The sequence below is a fragment of the Lonchura striata genome, chromosome 6, assembly GCF_050655825.1.
Source record: "Lonchura striata isolate lonStrDom1 chromosome 6, ASM5065582v1, whole genome shotgun sequence".
NCBI classification, from domain to species: Eukaryota; Metazoa; Chordata; class Aves; order Passeriformes; family Estrildidae; genus Lonchura; species Lonchura striata.
In genome coordinates, this window is record NC_140708.1 from 12,143,736 (window position 1) to 12,162,172 (window position 18,437).

At 39.6% G+C, this 18,437-nt stretch overlaps 1 protein-coding gene across 2 annotated transcripts in view; it reads left to right on the forward strand.

The window, feature by feature from the left end:
- Nucleotides 1-18,437, forward strand: part of ANK3 (ankyrin 3) — a 336,993-nt gene that overhangs the window by 16,597 nt on the left and 301,959 nt on the right. Inside the window, exon 2 of one of the 2 annotated variants that reach the window (XM_085583159.1) lies at nt 17,825-17,863. The exons of the other annotated variant lie outside the window; for it this stretch is intronic. Within the exon in view, the coding sequence (XP_085439285.1) occupies nt 17,825-17,863 (39 nt within the window). The remainder of the gene's footprint in view (nt 1-17,824; nt 17,864-18,437) is intronic. 2 annotated transcript variants of the gene reach the window in all.

The following is an 18,437-nucleotide window of genomic DNA, read 5'->3' on the forward strand; positions in this document are numbered from 1 at the left end:
AATGAGGAAGAAAAACACTTTCCTTTTACAGTAAGTGATATATTAAAACTACAGTGTTGGATCAGAACACTGTGGTCTGCAGAACTGTCTCTGCATAGACAAGAACATGTAAGGATGATGGTTGCAGACACTTAGGTTAATTATATATCCTATTTCTTAACATGTGTATTCATGTATCATGTTGTGTATAGTTCAAAAGTGTTCCAGTTGTTAATATGTATGATGTGAAAGTAAGGAATGATGATTTTTCTGTGCCACTTTTTGGTAGGGTCTGAACTGATAGATTTGCAGCCTGCATTTTCTCCTTTTTGTGTTACTTTTTTATAAATGGAAAATTAATAAATTAATTACTCTTTGTACTTAATTCATAACTTGTGTGTGGAATCTGACCTATAGCTTTAGGGATATATTTAGATCTTTAGTCTAGTTCCCAAATATAACTACTTTATATAATTGTTTTTTGTTGTTCAAACATGCTAAGAAATTTGGTTAGAGTTGATTTCATTAATATCTCCGGGTGGTAGCTTCAATGGTGCTCTCAATTCTGATAGCAGTTCTTCATGGAATGCTGAAGATCTTCCAGCTTCCCAAACCTCCAAATGTCAATGATCCTTCAGCTAATAAGCCTGGAGGTTAACTGTTGTTGTTTTGCTATTGCTATTCTAAACCAACAAACTTCTGCTATTGCAAAACAGAAGTTTGTTGGTTTAGTATAAGAAGGCTCTTAGAATTGTGAAATAAAAGAATTTCACTTTTCATAATGGCCATGACTGAGCTTAGTCCTGGTATGTGCAATATATGTCAATTCATATGCCCAAAACTATATTCCCTCCTGTAAGGGCCATGAATTGCATCAATGATATTGTTATTCAGAGAACTTCATTTTGCTAGTAGTATTTAACTTGTACATTTTGAAATTATTTTCCAAATACTCATAAGCATTTGCTTGTTCATCATCACCACAGATTATATCAGTTCTCTGCAGGAAATTTGTTAATGTGGTGATTGACACATTTTTTTCCTCCTAGAGAGAAGGATGTTATTAAATGCATGGAAACTTCACAAGAGGTTTTTTCCTAGAACAGGTAATTTATCATTAGATCCTCCAGGATTCTGCAATATTAAGAAAATATACAACTCAATTACTTAATTAAAAACTTGGGATCTAATATTTGTTGTTAGGAGCAATACTAATGTCAGCAGTAGGAAAAGGTGGCTGTCCTGCCAAGCTTGTATTTTCATGCTTCCACCTGTGATTGCACAACACCAATAGCAAGTACAGTGTTCTCCATGTACAGTGCAGTAACTTGATGTTTATTTAGTGAACCATAAGACATCAAGGCAGAAAATCTTGGGTTTAAACTTCAAAATACTTCAAGATTAGTACTTCAGGGGTCATTGCACCAACCTGTCATGGTCTGCACTGAATGGGGTTTATAGTGTAAAAGCATATTTGAGAGAATAATTCTATTGCAAAGCATAGTCTTATACAATGGGGCTTAGAAATGAGAAGGGTCTTGGAGAATGGCATCCAGCAAGAACACTTTTACAGCAGCAGGGATGTGGAATTGATCTGAAGGTATTAATGGTCATCACCTGTCCTTGTGCTTTTAGACATTCAGCCCTCTGTCTGGTATGTGCTGCACAATCACAGCAACAAAGCTTACTGCATAATGACCCTGGGTGCTGTATTTTTAACCTTCACAGAAAACAGTCTGTCAGCCCTCCCTAGGTGACCTGACTGAATTAATAAATTTACTTTTTCAACCAATTTGCTAATGGTGATTTGCTATTGCTTTTATTGAGGGTGGGGTGTGGGAATGGGAGCAACAAAGGTGATCAGAGAGAGGGTGTTTCATTTGTAGCCTTTTAATGGTGTAATTAAAACATGCTGACTCTAGTCTTTTGTGATATTTTTTAGTTGAAAGGTGTTTTCTCAGAATCATGGGAAGGTCTCTGGATAGGCTTGTAAAACTTGTGATGATGTCCAAGAGCTTCAAATGGCTTAGCAGGCTCAGAGCCCGTGTCAAAACCAGGGCACAGAACTGGGGACCATCCAACAGCTGCTGGATGTGATGGCTGTCATGCCATGTGTGGCTTTCCCCTCTGGCAGGAGTGTGTGTGGAACACTACTTTCCATAGAAACATGAATGTTTGTAGTTACAGATGTTGTGTGTGTTAAACCAGTGCTTCTAGGCAGCAGTAGATTTGGAGTGCATATGTTCTTTCACCTTTCTGCCAATGTGCAAACTAAAATTACAGGATTTCAGCACACAGTTGGGAAGCTTTCAGTCTGTGCTGTAGGCCTGATGCTTTCTGCAGAGCACAAGGCTTCTCAGAGCCCAGACCAGTGAGGAGAACATGTGGAGTTGGGCTACTCTTAAAGCTTTGTGCTACCCTGCATAGCCAGAGCCTCTGTGGGACAGAAAGATGTGCTTACCACAATTGTGTTCCAGATTTTTTTACCCCTTAATAATTTTATAATAATGCTTGGATAAGGGTGGGGCTGGTTTTTGTTTGTTTGGGGTTTTTTTTGGTTCTTGTGTTTTGTTTTGGGTTTTTTTCTGTAGAGCTCTGAATTTTCTTTTTTGAATTACATTGGTAACTCCCCTCTTAATTGCCAGAAATCAAGCTTATTCCTTGTTTTATTCCTTCACAACATCTTCACCTCTGTTTCTTTATATGCCTGCTGTCAGTATCAGAGTGTCCTGTTACCATTGTTGCTGCTTAAGTGCTCCCTCTAAATTTTGCTCCATGTACTCAGACCATTTTTGGGAGTGGAGGAAGGAAGGTACTTTAATTTCCTGCATATTTGCTAGAAGCAATCACCCATTCTATCACTCTCTTCCCAGCAATCATTGTATGATATAATTTTGCCACATTTCACTGATTCAGGTCATGCAGAGTGGCTACAGAGATGTATATCTGTTTCCAGACAAATACTGGAATACAGTGTGGGCACTGTGTCTCAGTTATTAGTTACACTTGTGGCTTTATTTCAAGCATTCTAGCTTTATTTTTTCCTGCAAGACATTAATCTTTCTGTGACTAGTTTACTGAGACATCAAAAAGCCATGCATGACTCATCGCCTTTGTCAGTATTTGGTGGATCTGAAGAAAAAATTAGAAACAGGAGTGACCAAATTCAAATTTATCCTTCAAGTCCTGACTTTACTGTTTCTCCCTTTGCCTCTGACTATTTTACAACTTATTCATCAAGCATGTGCTACCAACTCCTTCCATTCGAGGTGGTGTTAAATAGGCTGCAGCTCTGTGCCTCCCTGTGAGACTCTAAATTGTAGTTGCCAGTTCATGCTTCCCACACCTTCTCCCTGGAGTCTCTGCCCAAGTGTTACAAACGACTCCTAGACTGTCAGGAGACAACTGTAATATTTTGTTAAATATCACTCGTGTTATGGGATGTTGCACAGCAGATTTTTATTTCTGTATGGTGGTAATGCTAGAAGCTCACCTCAAAACAAATATCCTGAAGCTGAGTGACATATACTGAGAAAGGAAAAGAAGCCAGAGTCCTGGAGCTGTTGTGGGTGGGTGGTGTTAGTAATTCTAGTGGAAGTGTTTTAGCAGTAGTAATTTCAAGATATAAAAAGAAAAGGTCTCATATAAACTTGCATAACCTTTGGCTTTTATAATTTGTCAGGAGGAGAGGAAACCGCACGAGGTTTTTAGTGTGTGAAATGACTTTCTCCTTTTCTCTTCTCCCACCTTTATCAGCCAGTTTAACAAAAGATAACACCTCTTCCGCTTATTGCTGGAGCTTATACCTACATAATGGCTCTGAAGCTGGTCTAGCTGGGAAGTGAATGAAAAGCGTGGGGGAAAGAATTAATTGAAAAAGTGAAAACGGGCACCGAAATGAACAATGAGCCATTGTCATTGACGCGCTTGGGCAGAGCTTTTGTATCGCCGTGCTCCTGAGCAAGCCCGGAGGGGCGTGAGGCGCGGAGCTCCCGGTGTGTGCCCGGTGGCTTCCCGGTGCTTTGGGAGCCCAGCCCGGCCCTGCCCGCGGTGCAGGGCCGGCAGCAGCCGTGCCGCGGCCAGCAGATGGCACCGGGGCCCCACCGATGGCTGGTGGCCGCCTGCGAGCGCCGGAGCCCCCGGCAGCTGCGCTCGGGCATCTCCAGATGCGCGCCGTGTTCACACGAGCCCGAGTGTTGCACCAAGTGGTTTAGGCAGGGCACAGTCCCAAAGCGATTGAGTCGCATCACTGGCTATTACACAGTCAGGAAATTCCCTTTGGGTTGTGACAGATTTTGTGAGGAATTTATTTTTTCTCTTTTTTTCCTCTGTGGATGTGTATTTGTTTTTTGACCCCGCTAAAAAAGAGGTTATGCTGTTGTTTTACAGACCCATCTTGTCAAAAAACTCATGAGATTGCTGTTCTGGTTTAAAGCCTTTCTCCTGAAGGCTATTCTCATGTATGATCTGGAAATGCTTTGCTGAACAGGATAGCTCTGTGCTTGGAAAGGTTGAAGCCTTGTGTTATCTCCTGCGCTTTCCTTTGCATGCATTTAAACAAGGACTCCTGGAAATGAATGCTTTTTATCTGAAATGCAGAACTAATAGACTTTTCATGTCCTAGTAGATACGGAGATGCTGAGTGAAGCACTGGAGAGAGCAAAGCACATCTGCCTCTGCCCAAAGATGTAGTAGCTCCTTTCTCTCCCTCTTTCTTCTGAGAACTTTCAGTTTGAGTGTGTGTTGCTCTTACCTCTCTTGGTGGAAGGTGGATACCCTAAGCTGCAATGAAGAAAGCCCTTCTAAATGCTTTTCCTTTCATTTTTGCTCTACGGATTGTGCTAAGGCAGGGCAGAAGGAGCTCTTTGTTCTGTCTGCAGTGTGTTATGTATGGCTCCCCAGCTTGCCTTTCTCTGGAAATTGATCCTTCCTTTCAGCATTTAATCAGTTTAGCAGGTTCAAGTGCCATCATTCACGTTTATGACTGTTCTCTGAAGCAACACAGCTATTTAATATCTGTAGTGTTGGGGGGCTGAGGGGGGAAGTGAGAGGCTATTGCAAGCTAAGTATATTAACTGAGAAAAGGGATTTAGAAAAAAAAAAAACATGAGGAAGGTGTTGATTTTTTTTTTTCCACAAGGAAACACAAAGTAATACCATGGGAAGGATTAAGAGGATTTAAGGCTCTAATAACCCAAACTGACTGGGGTGGATCTTAATGTGTATTTCTTAGATAGGACTTATGGGACTTCCCATATTTTCCAGGAGATGAAACCTTTTTAATTGTCAGTTATGTAGGGAGGAATTAATTTGGTTTATTTGGCAAATGGCATCTTGTTGCTGTTCTTAACTTGCCTTGCTTGCCTGGCTGCCATCACTGGCCATACTGCCAGTTCTTCCTGAACAAGAAGGGTCCTTGTATTTTTCACAGTGCTGCAGAGATGTCATCACATCACTCTCACACTGCAAGTGCATTCCACATCTCAAACACACATTTTGTGTGCATACTGCTGCAATTGCTATTGAAAGAAAATAAAATGCAGATATGCAACCAGCCCTCCAGCCCCAGTCATGCTGAAATTATTGTTTTGTCTTGGGACAGCTTATTCATTGACAGCATTCATCACTCAGTGCCTATACCAGCACTGGCTTTTTCTACATAGGAATTGCCCCTGATGGTTACAGATCAATTAAATTCTGTATTTCTCTTGGTAGGATATACTGTTGAACCACCTGTCATGTTCCCTGACATAATGTCAAACAGTCCCAAAGAAAGAGGAGTGCAAGACAGAGAGAGAAAAATACTAGCTTGGGGAAAAAAAACCCCAAAAGCAACAAATGACAACTCAAAATATTAATGGAAAAATAGGGTTTGAATAGAAAAGTAGTCTTTGCCATGCATTCTTAGATAGGATGTTTTGTAATCTTGAAATTTAATGCAAATGTGCTTTTCCTGTCTTTGTAGTCAGCTCCTGTTAAAACTGGATTTCTGTGCTGGCAGAAGAAATGCTGGGCTGTGTGTTGGGCTCTGTAATATTTAAAGGAATTAAAATAGTTGAAAATTAATAATTTGACTCAGTCCTGTGCAAACAGATTAGATTCAAGATGACAAATTTTGTAATGATGTGTTTTATCACAAAACTAATGCAAGTTCTGCTCCTCTTTGAGAAACTTTGTTACTTGAAGATCCACTATGGGCTGTGTTTGTTTGTTGAATGTGTTAATCTGCACTGTTAGAGCACTTTAAAAAGCAGCTTGCCTGTTTTTTCTCTTTTTGTTCATGACTTAATTTGTATCAAATGAAATTTATGGGAAAAAAAGTGATAATTTATCCTGATAATATTTTTTTTTTTGTCCTTGAATACTCTTTAAAGTGACTTGATCTTAAATTCAGTGCCAAGGCCATAGCCTGCATTTTGTGTTGCTGTTTTATCCCACCTTTTCCTCAGATCTTTCCAAACATGCCAGTTATCACTGAATTGCAATTTACTGAAAACTCTTAATGTGATCATGGCCAGTGCTTGCTTAATCTGATAACTCTGAATGTGATGGTTTTGGTTTAATATTGTTTGTATATGCGTATTCAGAACCTTGTGGCCTCAGCCAGCAGCATCTGGAAGCAGAAGAGGGATTTGCCAGGGATTAGTCCAGGTTAGTCTCATGTGCTAGGTTATACTGCTGCTGAGGTGTTTCTGTTCTGTAACACTTTGGCCTCAGATGTAGTCCTAGAATCATAAAATAATTTAAGCTGGAAAAGATCCTTAGGATCATCAAGTCCACCACAAAACCATATCCCCAACAGTTCTTTATCCCTTAGTGCTGACCTCTGTGCTCCATCATTGAAGAAATGCAGCAGTTTACACCTGGAGGATGGCTAATAAATACATATCACAGATCATGGATGTTGAGAGAGAGAAGAAAATAAATTTTATGCTTACTAATGCTTTCCTGATATTTGTCTTTTTGAGGAGAAGCTCATGCAAGGAGACTTACAACCTAATAAATTTCTATAGTCTAATAAAACCAAATAATAAGACATGAGGAAAAATCTCAGGATTTATTAGCTTTGGTTTCTGCACTGCTGGCGTGAGCTGAATCCTGGCACTTGTGATCCCTGGGGCCTAAAATTTTGCTGTCTCTGGCTGTGACTTATCATACAGAGTGTTTCTGGGACAAGCAGCACTGGCTTTCCAGCTGGTGCTGCCTCTTTTTACATGATAGGAGGCTTCTGGCAGGATGCCTGAAAATATCTTAGATTTTGATAATCTGTGTAAAATATCTAGAAAGTGTTTTGAAATTCATCTGTAGAAGAGAGCATTTTTAAAAAAGGCACCAGATGTCACTTAGCTGATGGTTTTTTTACTTTTAATGCTAACATTTTGTTCTGATGTGTAACCTGCTGTAGTGCATAATTTTTTTGTAAACAAATGTAAAAACACTGCACATGGATTGAGTTTCTGGAACATTCCTGTGAAGTAATAAGCATCTCTTGTCAAGAGCCTTTTCAGAAATACCAAGGCAATGCTTTCTTCTGCCTTCACAACACGAGCTGCAGTAGCTGCCATCTGGAGAATAGATCCCTGCTCAGTGCAGGGTTCTGCAGTGGGTGGGAAGCCCCTTTTTGGTGGACACAGCCCAAACAAAGCATTGTGTGCAGGTAACTGTTCCATTGTGAGCTGGCAGTAGTGTTCATGTGCAAGGCAATGCCCACGTGGGGTGTATTGATGCAGATGTTTCTGTTGTCGTTTGTGGGATTAAACTTCACCCGCAGCCTTGCTTTGAAATAGGATTTTCCATTTATGCTGCAGCCACATAATTTTTACACTATGAGATATTGCCCCATATGTGGCGTTCTGCAGGGTACCAAAACACGTCCAATCTCGCATAGGAAGCGTACAAATATATTTATAGCTTTTGTTATAAATGATACATGAAATATTTGGTCTCCAGACATCTTGTCTTTAGCTTCCCGTTGCCATGGGCACTCATTAGTATTCCAGGGAGGCCTGGTTGTCATGGCAAAGTGTGTAGTTGTACTGTGTTCCCATGGCAACCTCCACCATTAGGTACCTTGAGCAGATCTGCTAGCAAATCTGTTTGGGCAAATCTAGGATGATCTCAGGGTAGCATTAATGTTTTAAATAACATTTCAGTTGTGTCCTGAGGTGGTTCTCACTGCAGGTGTGTTTGGTGTGGTAGGTTGTGGCTGTTGGGTCAGGATAACGCAGCGCTGTGTCAGGCTGCAGGAGGATTGTTTTCACAAAGCAGCACCGAGGGATAACTTGACCTCTAAAGAGGTTAAAACAAAATCATGGTGCTGAGAATGTTTACATTTTTCACATGTTCCTGCATGTGTCTGGATTTAAGCTTGCAGCTTCTTCCTTGGATGACCTTGAGCCGTAACCACATTCCTGTGTATGTACATCCCAGTGCATCTGAGAATTGTGCTCCTTGAACATAATTTTTTTTCTTATAGGGAAGAGAAAGCAAATTACCCTCTGGCATACAGCTTGCTGTGGTTTTTTTAGGGACCAAGGTGGTACTGCTGGTGTGGAACAGCACTGCAGATGTTTAGCTTTGGATCAGGGAAGTTTTCTAGCTGTTGATGGAGAATCTGTTCTGATGTTGGGAGTTGTTTAGAGAAGTGATAGACAATTAACATCTGTCAGTTCCTTGCTAATGACAGGCTGTTTACTTGTCTCAAATTTTGTTCTCCATTAGTACATTTCTTTGTTTATGTAATGTACATAGTCAAGGAACTGGTGAAAAATCTTTTAAATGCTGTGAAAGATGTGGAGTGCTATACATTTGGAAGGGGAATATGCCTGTGGAGCCTCTTTAGATGGGGCAGTTAAGGAGATGTCCTTCCAGGTTCTGCTTTCAGTCATGGAAAAATACACAGTTGGATGGGATGTAGAAGCCTGTCCATTTTGAAAAATCAAAAACTGAAAATGCAGTGTCCTGAAAAGTGGTGATGTGACACATCTGGGAGGATTTTATTCTCTACTGCCATAGAGCACCAGGCTCCTGCAGCCCTAGAGGGGTTAATTCTGTCATGGTTCTGATGCTGTAATTGGTGTGTTTAGCAGATAAAAATGGTGACTTAAAGACCTTAAGCTGGATCAAATTCTTTAAAGATTTAAACACTCAAAATTACTTCATCAAGTCATATTCCTTTTTTTCTTTAAATTGGTAGAGTGGGTTTGTACAGATCCCTTGGCCTCCTTCCTAACTGAATTTAGAATTTCAGATGTTTCTTGGAGTCTTTTCTGTGAGCTGTTTCACTTTTCAAATGTCTGTGCTGAAAAAGACTTTTTTTTTATACCCTTGCTTAGAGAACACCATGAAATCAAATGTGAATTGATAATCAAATGACTGAGTTTGTTTTCAAGCAATGCTGTCTTATAACACACTAAAAGCTGAGAGCCAGGAAGGCCAAGGCTTTTTGTGTTTCCTATGTTTCTTCAGATTGGGTTTGGCTTCCAGCTGAGCTAGACAGCCTGGCATGAATTACACCAGTCCTCCTGAAAATGCTATCTCACAGTACCCTCAAACTTGATTAAGAGCAGTATGCTTGAAGTGCTTGGTTAAAAATAAACAAACCACTGTGAGAGGGGGAAGAGAATGTACTTTTATTTTATAATTATGCTAATCCATTTAAAAAAAATCTTCAGCTTGAAGTTTTGTTTGCAGCGGCTTGAGATTCTCTTGTGATAAGCAGCTGCTATCTTTGTTTAATAATTGTAATTTTTATGTGGGTGTAGCAGCAGTTAAAACACATGGCTCCTTTGAATCAATGAAGATGGGCACAGGAAAAGATTTTAAAACACTGATTTATATTAAAAGGTAGGAAATAGAGTATGAATAATCCACACAGTGAAGAGCTGTGCTAACATGAGCAGACATTTAAGCTTCTTGAGATTTAGATATATATAAATCTAGAACTGATCAGTTAAAAGTGATGGGAAGCTCATTTTAATGTATTTTCTTTTCTGTCTGTCACTTCCCCTCCTTTCCCCCCCAGTGCCTGGCAAACTAGTTTAAAGAAATGAAGAATAGCTGATGGAAATCAGGAAACAATACTTTTAAAGGAATTAAGACTGCAATAAATTGCCAGAATTTCACTGGGGTTGTGGGAGCTTTTAATTGGCATCACTGCCTGTAAGAATTTTGCTCTCTTTCTGCACCTTGCTGATACTGGGTGTGTGGGGCATTTCTGTGTGTTTCTTTCTATCCTTTATTCCCAATTAGATTAAGAAGAGAGAGGATACAGGAGGAGAGTATAAAGCTGCTCAGTCATCCTCATAGGTATCAGAGCACAAAGGCTAAGAGGCACTTGTCTGTGGCCTGTAGATTAGATGTTGTTTGTAAGATGAAAACACTGCTCAAGCTTAGAATTTTCCTGAAGAGAACTTCAGCAAGTTTTTGTTTTGTCAAAAACACCAGAAGTATGCTCAGGTTCTGCCTATGGAAGCCTTTCCCTGGAGCACTGAAATTAATGTCCAAAATATCTGACAAGATAACAAGAATGAGTTGTGCTTCAGGTTAAGGGCACAAGAATGCATGCTAACTTTGCAAGCAGAGCTGATGCTTGGCTACTTGGAAATTTATTGTCTGTGATCTTTTACATAGAAACATAACCATTGCAAAATTGAATAACGCAAGCTATTGCCTGGTAACTTGAAATTTTGAGTTTTGTTTTCTTCTGATGGACTGAAAAAAATATATTGAAAAAAATCAGTCTTGAAATAGTGTTAGTCTGTAGGTGGTTCGTATGCATTTGATTTGAAGTGCTCACTCAGAGCACAAGCAGCTCTTAGGGAACGAGCCCATTCTCTACCAGGAGGAATATGAAAAGTTAAAGTTACATAACTTGCACTTTTTGAACAGTCTCTCATGGTGACTTTAGTTGTCTCTGCAGATGTCCCTTGTTTGTTGGTAGCAATCAGCTGTGAAGGTACCAGTGGATGGCAAGAGAAGCCTGTTACAAGTGCAGTGTGTGAGCACTTCCATGCACCACTGCCAGTATGGGCAGGAGTCTTGCTGCCAAGTGGGCTCATCGTGGCATTTCTACATCAGCCAGATGTTGATAGAACTGTAAGTGTTCTGAGCCTTGGTGGAATAACATGAGATCAGTGAGTCTCTTCCTGGCCCGTTTGGGACAGCAGAGTCCCAAGTGTGTCTGTTGGCTCCTGTTGAAGAGAGGGAAGGGGCAGAGCTGTCAAGATTTGAACTCCGAAGTCTCCAAGTCATGGATGCAGCTGAAAGCTGTGTGTGAGCAGGACAGGAGGGTTTGGCATTCAGTTGTGATGTGTTGGCTTGCTAAGCCATTTTCTGGGTTTTAGTTTGGCTTTTCTGAATTTTTTTTCTTCTTTCTTCTCACCAGTGAATGAACCATGGGCTTTATTCCTCTGATATCTAAGAAGATATTCCTGTTGATGAGAGTAGATGGTTAATTGCATGACATTAGATATAATCTGTTAATGTGCTATGTCAGCTGTTTCTTTTAATATAAATCTTAATTTTGCATGTGAGAGGGTGAAGGGATTTGGTAAAATAAATCTTATGCAATGATACCCATGGAATTTCATTTTTGCAATTCTTTTTGCTGTCCTAATATTGATGATACTCTTATACAAGTGCATTTTGAATAGAAGTTAATTACTCTTTTCTGAAAAATATCGGAAGTAAATTGTTTGGCATGGGATGACTTTGATTTATTTTCACTGTTCTAAATGCTATAAGTCATAAGCTTTTAAAAACAGTGAGTCTGAATGTAAGTATCTGGTATACTTACTGGAAACTTTCTGATTAGCTATTAATTAGCATACCAGTAGACTGCAATGAAATGTTAAACTGGAGGCTGAGCCTGCTTGCAGGTCTGTAACTGAGCAAACATGCAGATTGTCTAATGCACACAGCACTTCTGTACAAATTAATAATACAAAGGAAGGAAGCAGCTTCAATCTTGAAAGAAGTTTTTCTTTTTTGGCTGAGCAATTAAATCCAACCCAAACAACCCAGAGAACTTAAATCATACAGCACTCTAGAAGTGTAGTCATGTTATATGTTAAATAAGAAGCATTTTATGCATTTATTATTATGATACTATGGAAGAAGTTGCTCTTTGTCTTCACAATATTTTTAAGAGAAAATCCTTTTTGCTAGATGATTATGCCATTTCATCAATGGCATAATATTAAATTAAATATTAATCATGTTTTGAAAAGCCTTACTAAAATGCAAGTTAGAATCAGGTGTCAACAACCCTAAGTCCTGGTGAGAATATAGATCTCTAGGGGCACTTCAGATGGTTTAAGTGGTCAACCAGTTGAGCACTTCTGAGACAGAAAATGGTTTTTCCTGAATGTGTGGCCTGAACAAACCAAGTTCTCATTAAGTCCTAGCTGGGGTGAGATTAAAAGTGTCTTGCACTGGAGTTAAAAAGCCATAAAGGAATTTCAAAGACTTGGACTTCAGGCTCTGACTTCTGTGAAGTGTTCTATTGCACATGTATGGAGGAGCAGAAAGGGCATTGAGACAAGTGTTGAGGGGGTCTGTCATTAGTTATCATGCAGTTATCAAGAGAGAATTCCAAAAACAGGTGACTCATTTTCCAAATTTGCTCTGTATCTGCAGCAGCGTGCTGAGCAGTGGTGGTTGAGTGAGAATACTCTCATTTTGCAGTTGTGGCAGTAGCTGCAGACATGTGGCAGAGGAGCAATGCTTTGAAGCTGGTGTCCAGGATTCCCTGTGCCAAGGACAGACTTGGTAGGGTTGGCCTCTGCCATTCCAGCCAGTGGAGCTGCAGGATGTGCCTTCCAGGACTGGGCTTTTAACCCTTTCTTAAGGCAGGCACAGATGCAGAGATCAACTGGAAGCAGCAGTAATCTTGCAGGAGTGCTGCTTCAAAGCAGGGCTAAGCTGAATTGTGGGGGTGTCTCTACATCAATAAAGAGTATAATCAGGCGAGGGTGGCTTTTGTTGCTGAGGGAACCCTGAAACATGAAACTTTCTGTCTGGTAGCAGGTGCTGTGGTGGCTCAGAGCAGTGTGAACGCAGCACTGTGTGGGGCAGCTAACCAAGGTGGACATAAACTGTGAGCACATGGCTGGGAGCTAGTGGCACATCTTGGGTGGGACAGCTCAAAAAGTAGAGGTTTTTGTTGTTACTGCATGCTCTTTAAGTCTGTTTTTATCCAGAAGAGTGCTCTGTGTATTTTAAAATGGGAATAAGAAAGGACTATCATATGAAAATGTCCAGCTGTAGAACTTATGGTATTGGATGTGACCTGCATTCACTTAGTATTGTGCAATACAATCTGTGTGGGAACCTAGAAATAGAAATATGAACATTGCTCCTACTTCATAGTTGCAGAGAATTCTCCTTTAGTCTAAGCATTGGGCAATCATGAAAGGAGATTGCTCCCTCTGGGAACTGAGCCCTTTATTCAAAATGTAGTTCAGCAGTTGAACTCAAGAAGAATATCCATTAGCTACCAGTAATAGCATTCATATCCCCTTTGCTGGCTCCCAGCTACTAAACAGCAAGACATTAAAATGCTACAAAAGCCTGTGTTGAAATGGGACCAGGTACATAATTTCAACATTTAAAATGTACCAGTTCTGAAGAGAAGGATCTCTTCAGAATTCATGCATCAGCTGAAGGTTAGCTGCTGCTAACCTCGAGGGGAAGTAGTAATCTTCTGTAGAATGTACAGAGATTTTCAGGAAGATCTTCTAACATATCTATGTCTGTTTTCTCTGGCTACTTGTGTTAGTGAGTAATGGGACTAACCTGAGCCCCCATGTAATTTCAGAACATAGACTGAGTGGTGTGAGAGGGAGTATATGATAGAAAAGGCCCTAGGGAAAAACTCTTAAAACTTCTCCCCGAAATGTTACACTTCTATTATTGTTGAAATGTAAAATCAGTAACTGAGATAATCTGTCTAAAACTTTTACCCTAACATAAAAATTCCAGAGTCCTACCAATGGTACAGTTAAATATTGCTGTTGAAATACATGGATATTTTTCTTGTCTGCATCTTAAAAAGGTGAAGCCTTACTGTTACCAAATTGTTCTTCTCATTATTGGATTGGAGAAGCTTTTATATGTGACAATGGATATTTTAGTGTAACTGGTCCTGTCTGGCATGTAGTTACTGTTCCAGGTAATGGAAACATTGGATATTTCAAATTCTTTCTCATCATGGGGCAAATAACAGGGTAGACCTTGTCTGGGATGCTTAACCTGGAGCCAAATTTATTACAGATGGAAAGCAATTAAATTTCTTTCCTCAGTAAATGCTATCTCCACTACCTGACAAAGGAGTGTAACAGACATCAGTGAAGGTGTTAGGTCAGGCTTAGAGGTGCCTGCTCCTGAGTTTAAACCTAAACCCAGTATTTCACAAAGCACCATTCACAGCTGTGTGCATCCCTGCATTTAACACTGTCTTTAGGCCTGGCTGTTGCAGCACCACTCAGCAGGGTAACCATGGGCAGGGACTTGCACTGGGTGCTGCCCTGTGCCTCCATGGATCTCTGCATCTGTGCTCTCTCAAACTCTGCTCTCTATTACACAGGGCACACAGGCAGCTGTGGGAAGAACAGAGTGTGCAGTTCTGTCATTTACAGAAGCTTCAGTGTATCCTAAAAGTAAATGAAGAGAAAATTAATCAAGAGCAAGATGAATCCAGCTTATGAAAAATATCATAATTCAGAGGACTCCTTTAAAAGTACTTTTGTGTTTACAGAAAGTAAAGGTGTATTCCACTTCTCCCCTCACCACAAATCTGCAACCCAAATCCCTCAGCTTCTAGTTTATCAGAAGAGATTTTATAGATAATGTGATAATGCTGGGCACCTGGATTATAAAGCTGTCAAAATAACACTTTTTTTTCCTAATGTAAATTCTGGGTAATTTGGGGACTGACATTCCTATGAAATGTAAGAAATACCATAAAGACCCGAGTTCTTGTTCCTTTTGGCCACAGACACACTGTGATGGTTTGCTCCTCTGACACCAATGCTCCAAGGATTGATTTGCTTGGTTTTGTTGCTGCAACTCTTGAGTAACCAGAACCTTGTCTAGGAATTCAGACATACCTACTAGAAGCATTTCACTGCTTTTTTGCATATTTTACTGTGCAGCCTCTTGGCTATTAGGCCACTGACATAAGGATTCTTTTACCTCCGTACCTCTTAACAGCTAGTTAAGATCCTGGTATATATTCCCCAGGTGCTGTGGATGAATGTTCTCCTCCCTCTGTGAATTCTCTTTGCCATAGATTTTACAGACAGAAAATTGCACAGATCCCAGAAAACACTGAATACTGGTCTCAGGTCTAGCTGGCTGGAGTTTTCTCATGCTTTTTTAATCATGCAGGTTTCAAAGGTACTGCAATTTTTCTTTATACCTTTCCAATCTTCTGTAGTGTTTCTTTCTTGCAGTTCTTTGGAAATCAGTCATGAGCTCAGTGCTTTTAGCTGATCTTAAGCTGTAATTTGTTCTCAAATCTAATGTGCAGCTTGGTTTACAAAAAGCTGTAAAAACTGCCAAAGCAGCATATGTGAGTGACATGAACAGTATTGTAGTAAGCAGCCAGCTACACAACCAGCTTAATTCATCACTCGCTATGGGAGAGTGACAGTTTAGCATATGGCCAGTCTCTTCAGATGCTGCTGGTTTATTTCAAATATATTTAGGACTATTTAGTTCATCCATTTGGGAAAATAAATTGGAGTTTTAAAGCAATTTCTCCTTCAGCTTTTTGGCTGGTCTTTGGTGTCCAGATCTCAAAGAGCTGAATTAACGGTGGTGCTTTTATGCTTTAGGAGAATGGCAAAATGGAAACATGCATTATTCACTAGGGATTGTAAAGACCTCTTCAGGTACATTAAGGATGGATTGTTGAGTGATCTGTGTAATATTTTGCATAACTAATAAATTAGAGCCAGGTCAGTGTTTATAGAGGCAGAACCTATTGTTTGTTTAGAATTATGACCAAATAATTGCTGAAAAGGTTTATTGTTTGTCTTTGTAGTGAGAAGATTGTAATGAATTATTCAATGATACTATTTGACTTCTATTATTTTGTTGATTAGTAAAAAGTTTTGTATTCAAATTAAATCTTGGGATAAAAACTCAGGACATGATGTGAAAATAATTTATTTTTCATTACTGGGGTTATTGTGCATAAGATATTCATTTGGGAAAGGGAATACCTTGTGCCACTATTTTCATATGAATATAGAGAATTAGCTGATCTTTAGATAGATAGCTAAAGTAAGTACATTCTGAATTTCCACCATTTCAAGATAATCACTATGTTCCCACTGTAACAAAAACCAAAGGAAGTGTTGAGCTTAGTTTCTTAAAGGAGTTTTAAATAACTCTTTTAGAAGAGTAGTAGAAAAGGAGCCATTCTAGGCAGTGTTCTCTGTGGGACTGTTTCTATAATGAAGTTGCTCAGATGATATTGTCTGGCCAATCAGTGACAGTAGAGCACATTCTTATTCCAACTAAGTTTTGCCACATTGCATATTTTTTTTTCACAATGAAAGTAGAGATGTGTCTGCAATTTAAAGCTTAGCTAAGTGTAGTGGATGTAGAAATTAAACACCTCATAGTGAGCAGCTATACTGTGGGAATGTATAAATACTATTTCAAAAACTCCAACACAACCAAAAACCAAACCACAAACTCCAGACAACTCCTGAAATTAAAAAAAAAAAAAACAACAACAAAAAAAAAAAAAAACCAAAAAAACCCAAAAAACAAACCTCTTTGCTTTTCATCTTAACAGCTGGGCTGATCAAATAGTTTCTGTATATTTCAAATAGATGTAGGAGAGCAAGTAGAATAATGTTCTTTTCTGGAATCATGTTGGCTTTCTTTTTTGATTCTTCTATTCCTTGTATTTTGAGCAGAGAGTTGTAACAGATGGACTTCCATAAAAAGCCAGTGCTTCATTAGATTGGCAAGTCCAACTTCCTGCTTTTTCACCTGAGGAACTGAGCAGTTGGATAGTCCTAACTCTGTAGAGATCCAAGAATGGTTCTTGTGTCCTAGCTCCATGATATCTGCTTGGCCTCCTTCCCAACCCCTGCCAAGAAATTGTTTATGCAGTCGTATCTCTGCTCTCCTTGTTGGAAAGCATTTGGTCAAGCACTGTGGGTGCTCAAATGCAAAACACTGGGATGCTTAAAAGGAGAGTGTGCTGCTGTCTCTATCCTGTTGTGGTTTTTTTCCTTTTGTGTTTTTTTCTCTATAGACTTGATCTTGTAGTTTCTTTGCCTCTGTAGGTTTTGGCAGAGCTGCAGAGATGTCACACTCTCTTTGGTGCTGTGCAGGCACTTCCTTCTGCCTAGCATCTCAATATTTCACACCCTTTATTTTTTCTTTTCCTTTTTGAGGCACTCAATCTTTTGCCCTGTGACACTGTGTGGATCTCCTCAGAAAAACTGGATGAACTGATTTACAGCATACACAGATTTAATTTTTTTTTTCATGTAGGACTTTGGTTTATGCAATATCCTCATGACACAATGAGACATCATAATTCAATGGGAGGTGAAGCACTTATGGTGACATTAGTCAGCTGTGTGGTATATTTGTGTCTTCATACTTCAGATGCTGATGCTCCACACTATATTTTCTGTAAGGTATAGTGAGCGCATTCCTGAGATCTTTGCTGCACAGTGCTCATGGCCTTTGGATTGCTCCACAGTAGACCCTACTAATGTTATCTTTGCATTTAAGCACCATGTTTTTGTACTACTACAGAGATTATTCTGTCTACCAGTTTTAACTCTCTTCAATCTAATTTCTTTATTTTTAGATATACCACAAATTCTACCCTCCAGGAAACCCTAGAAAGGTAAACCTTAAAAATGCCACTTTTGTTCATTCCCTGGGTTTTCAATGTTTAAACAGTGTTTGTTTTGGTTTTATCCTCGATGTACTGTTATAATGCTGAGCTTACCACTGGAAAAGTGGTAAGTGCTACACAGCAAAATTTTTGATGCTGCCTGATCTTTTCAAGTATTTGTGGCAAATGTCTTTATCTACAGTCTTATACTTTTGTCCTCACTGTTTTGGAGCCTCTCTAATTAATCTGTGTTGCTGTTCTGTTCCACATCACAGATGTTGCTTAGTTTATGTGAATAAATAAGCAGCAGCTCTTCACATGAACCACATGGAAGACACTATTGTTTAGGAGAGCTGTTTTTTACACACTTTGATATTGCAAGAACATCCTAAAGACCACTTGTCACAGAGTTTGCCTATTCTTGAGCAAAAATCCCCTGTCAGTCATTTGAACTATGCTGACTTGTGATTGAAAGCAATTTTGTTCCATGACCATGCTTAGAAAATAGCAGTCATACAGTTTTATCTTAGGGCTCAGCCATGTCCTTATCAGTTGAATGTGCAACTATTCATCCTTTTGAAGA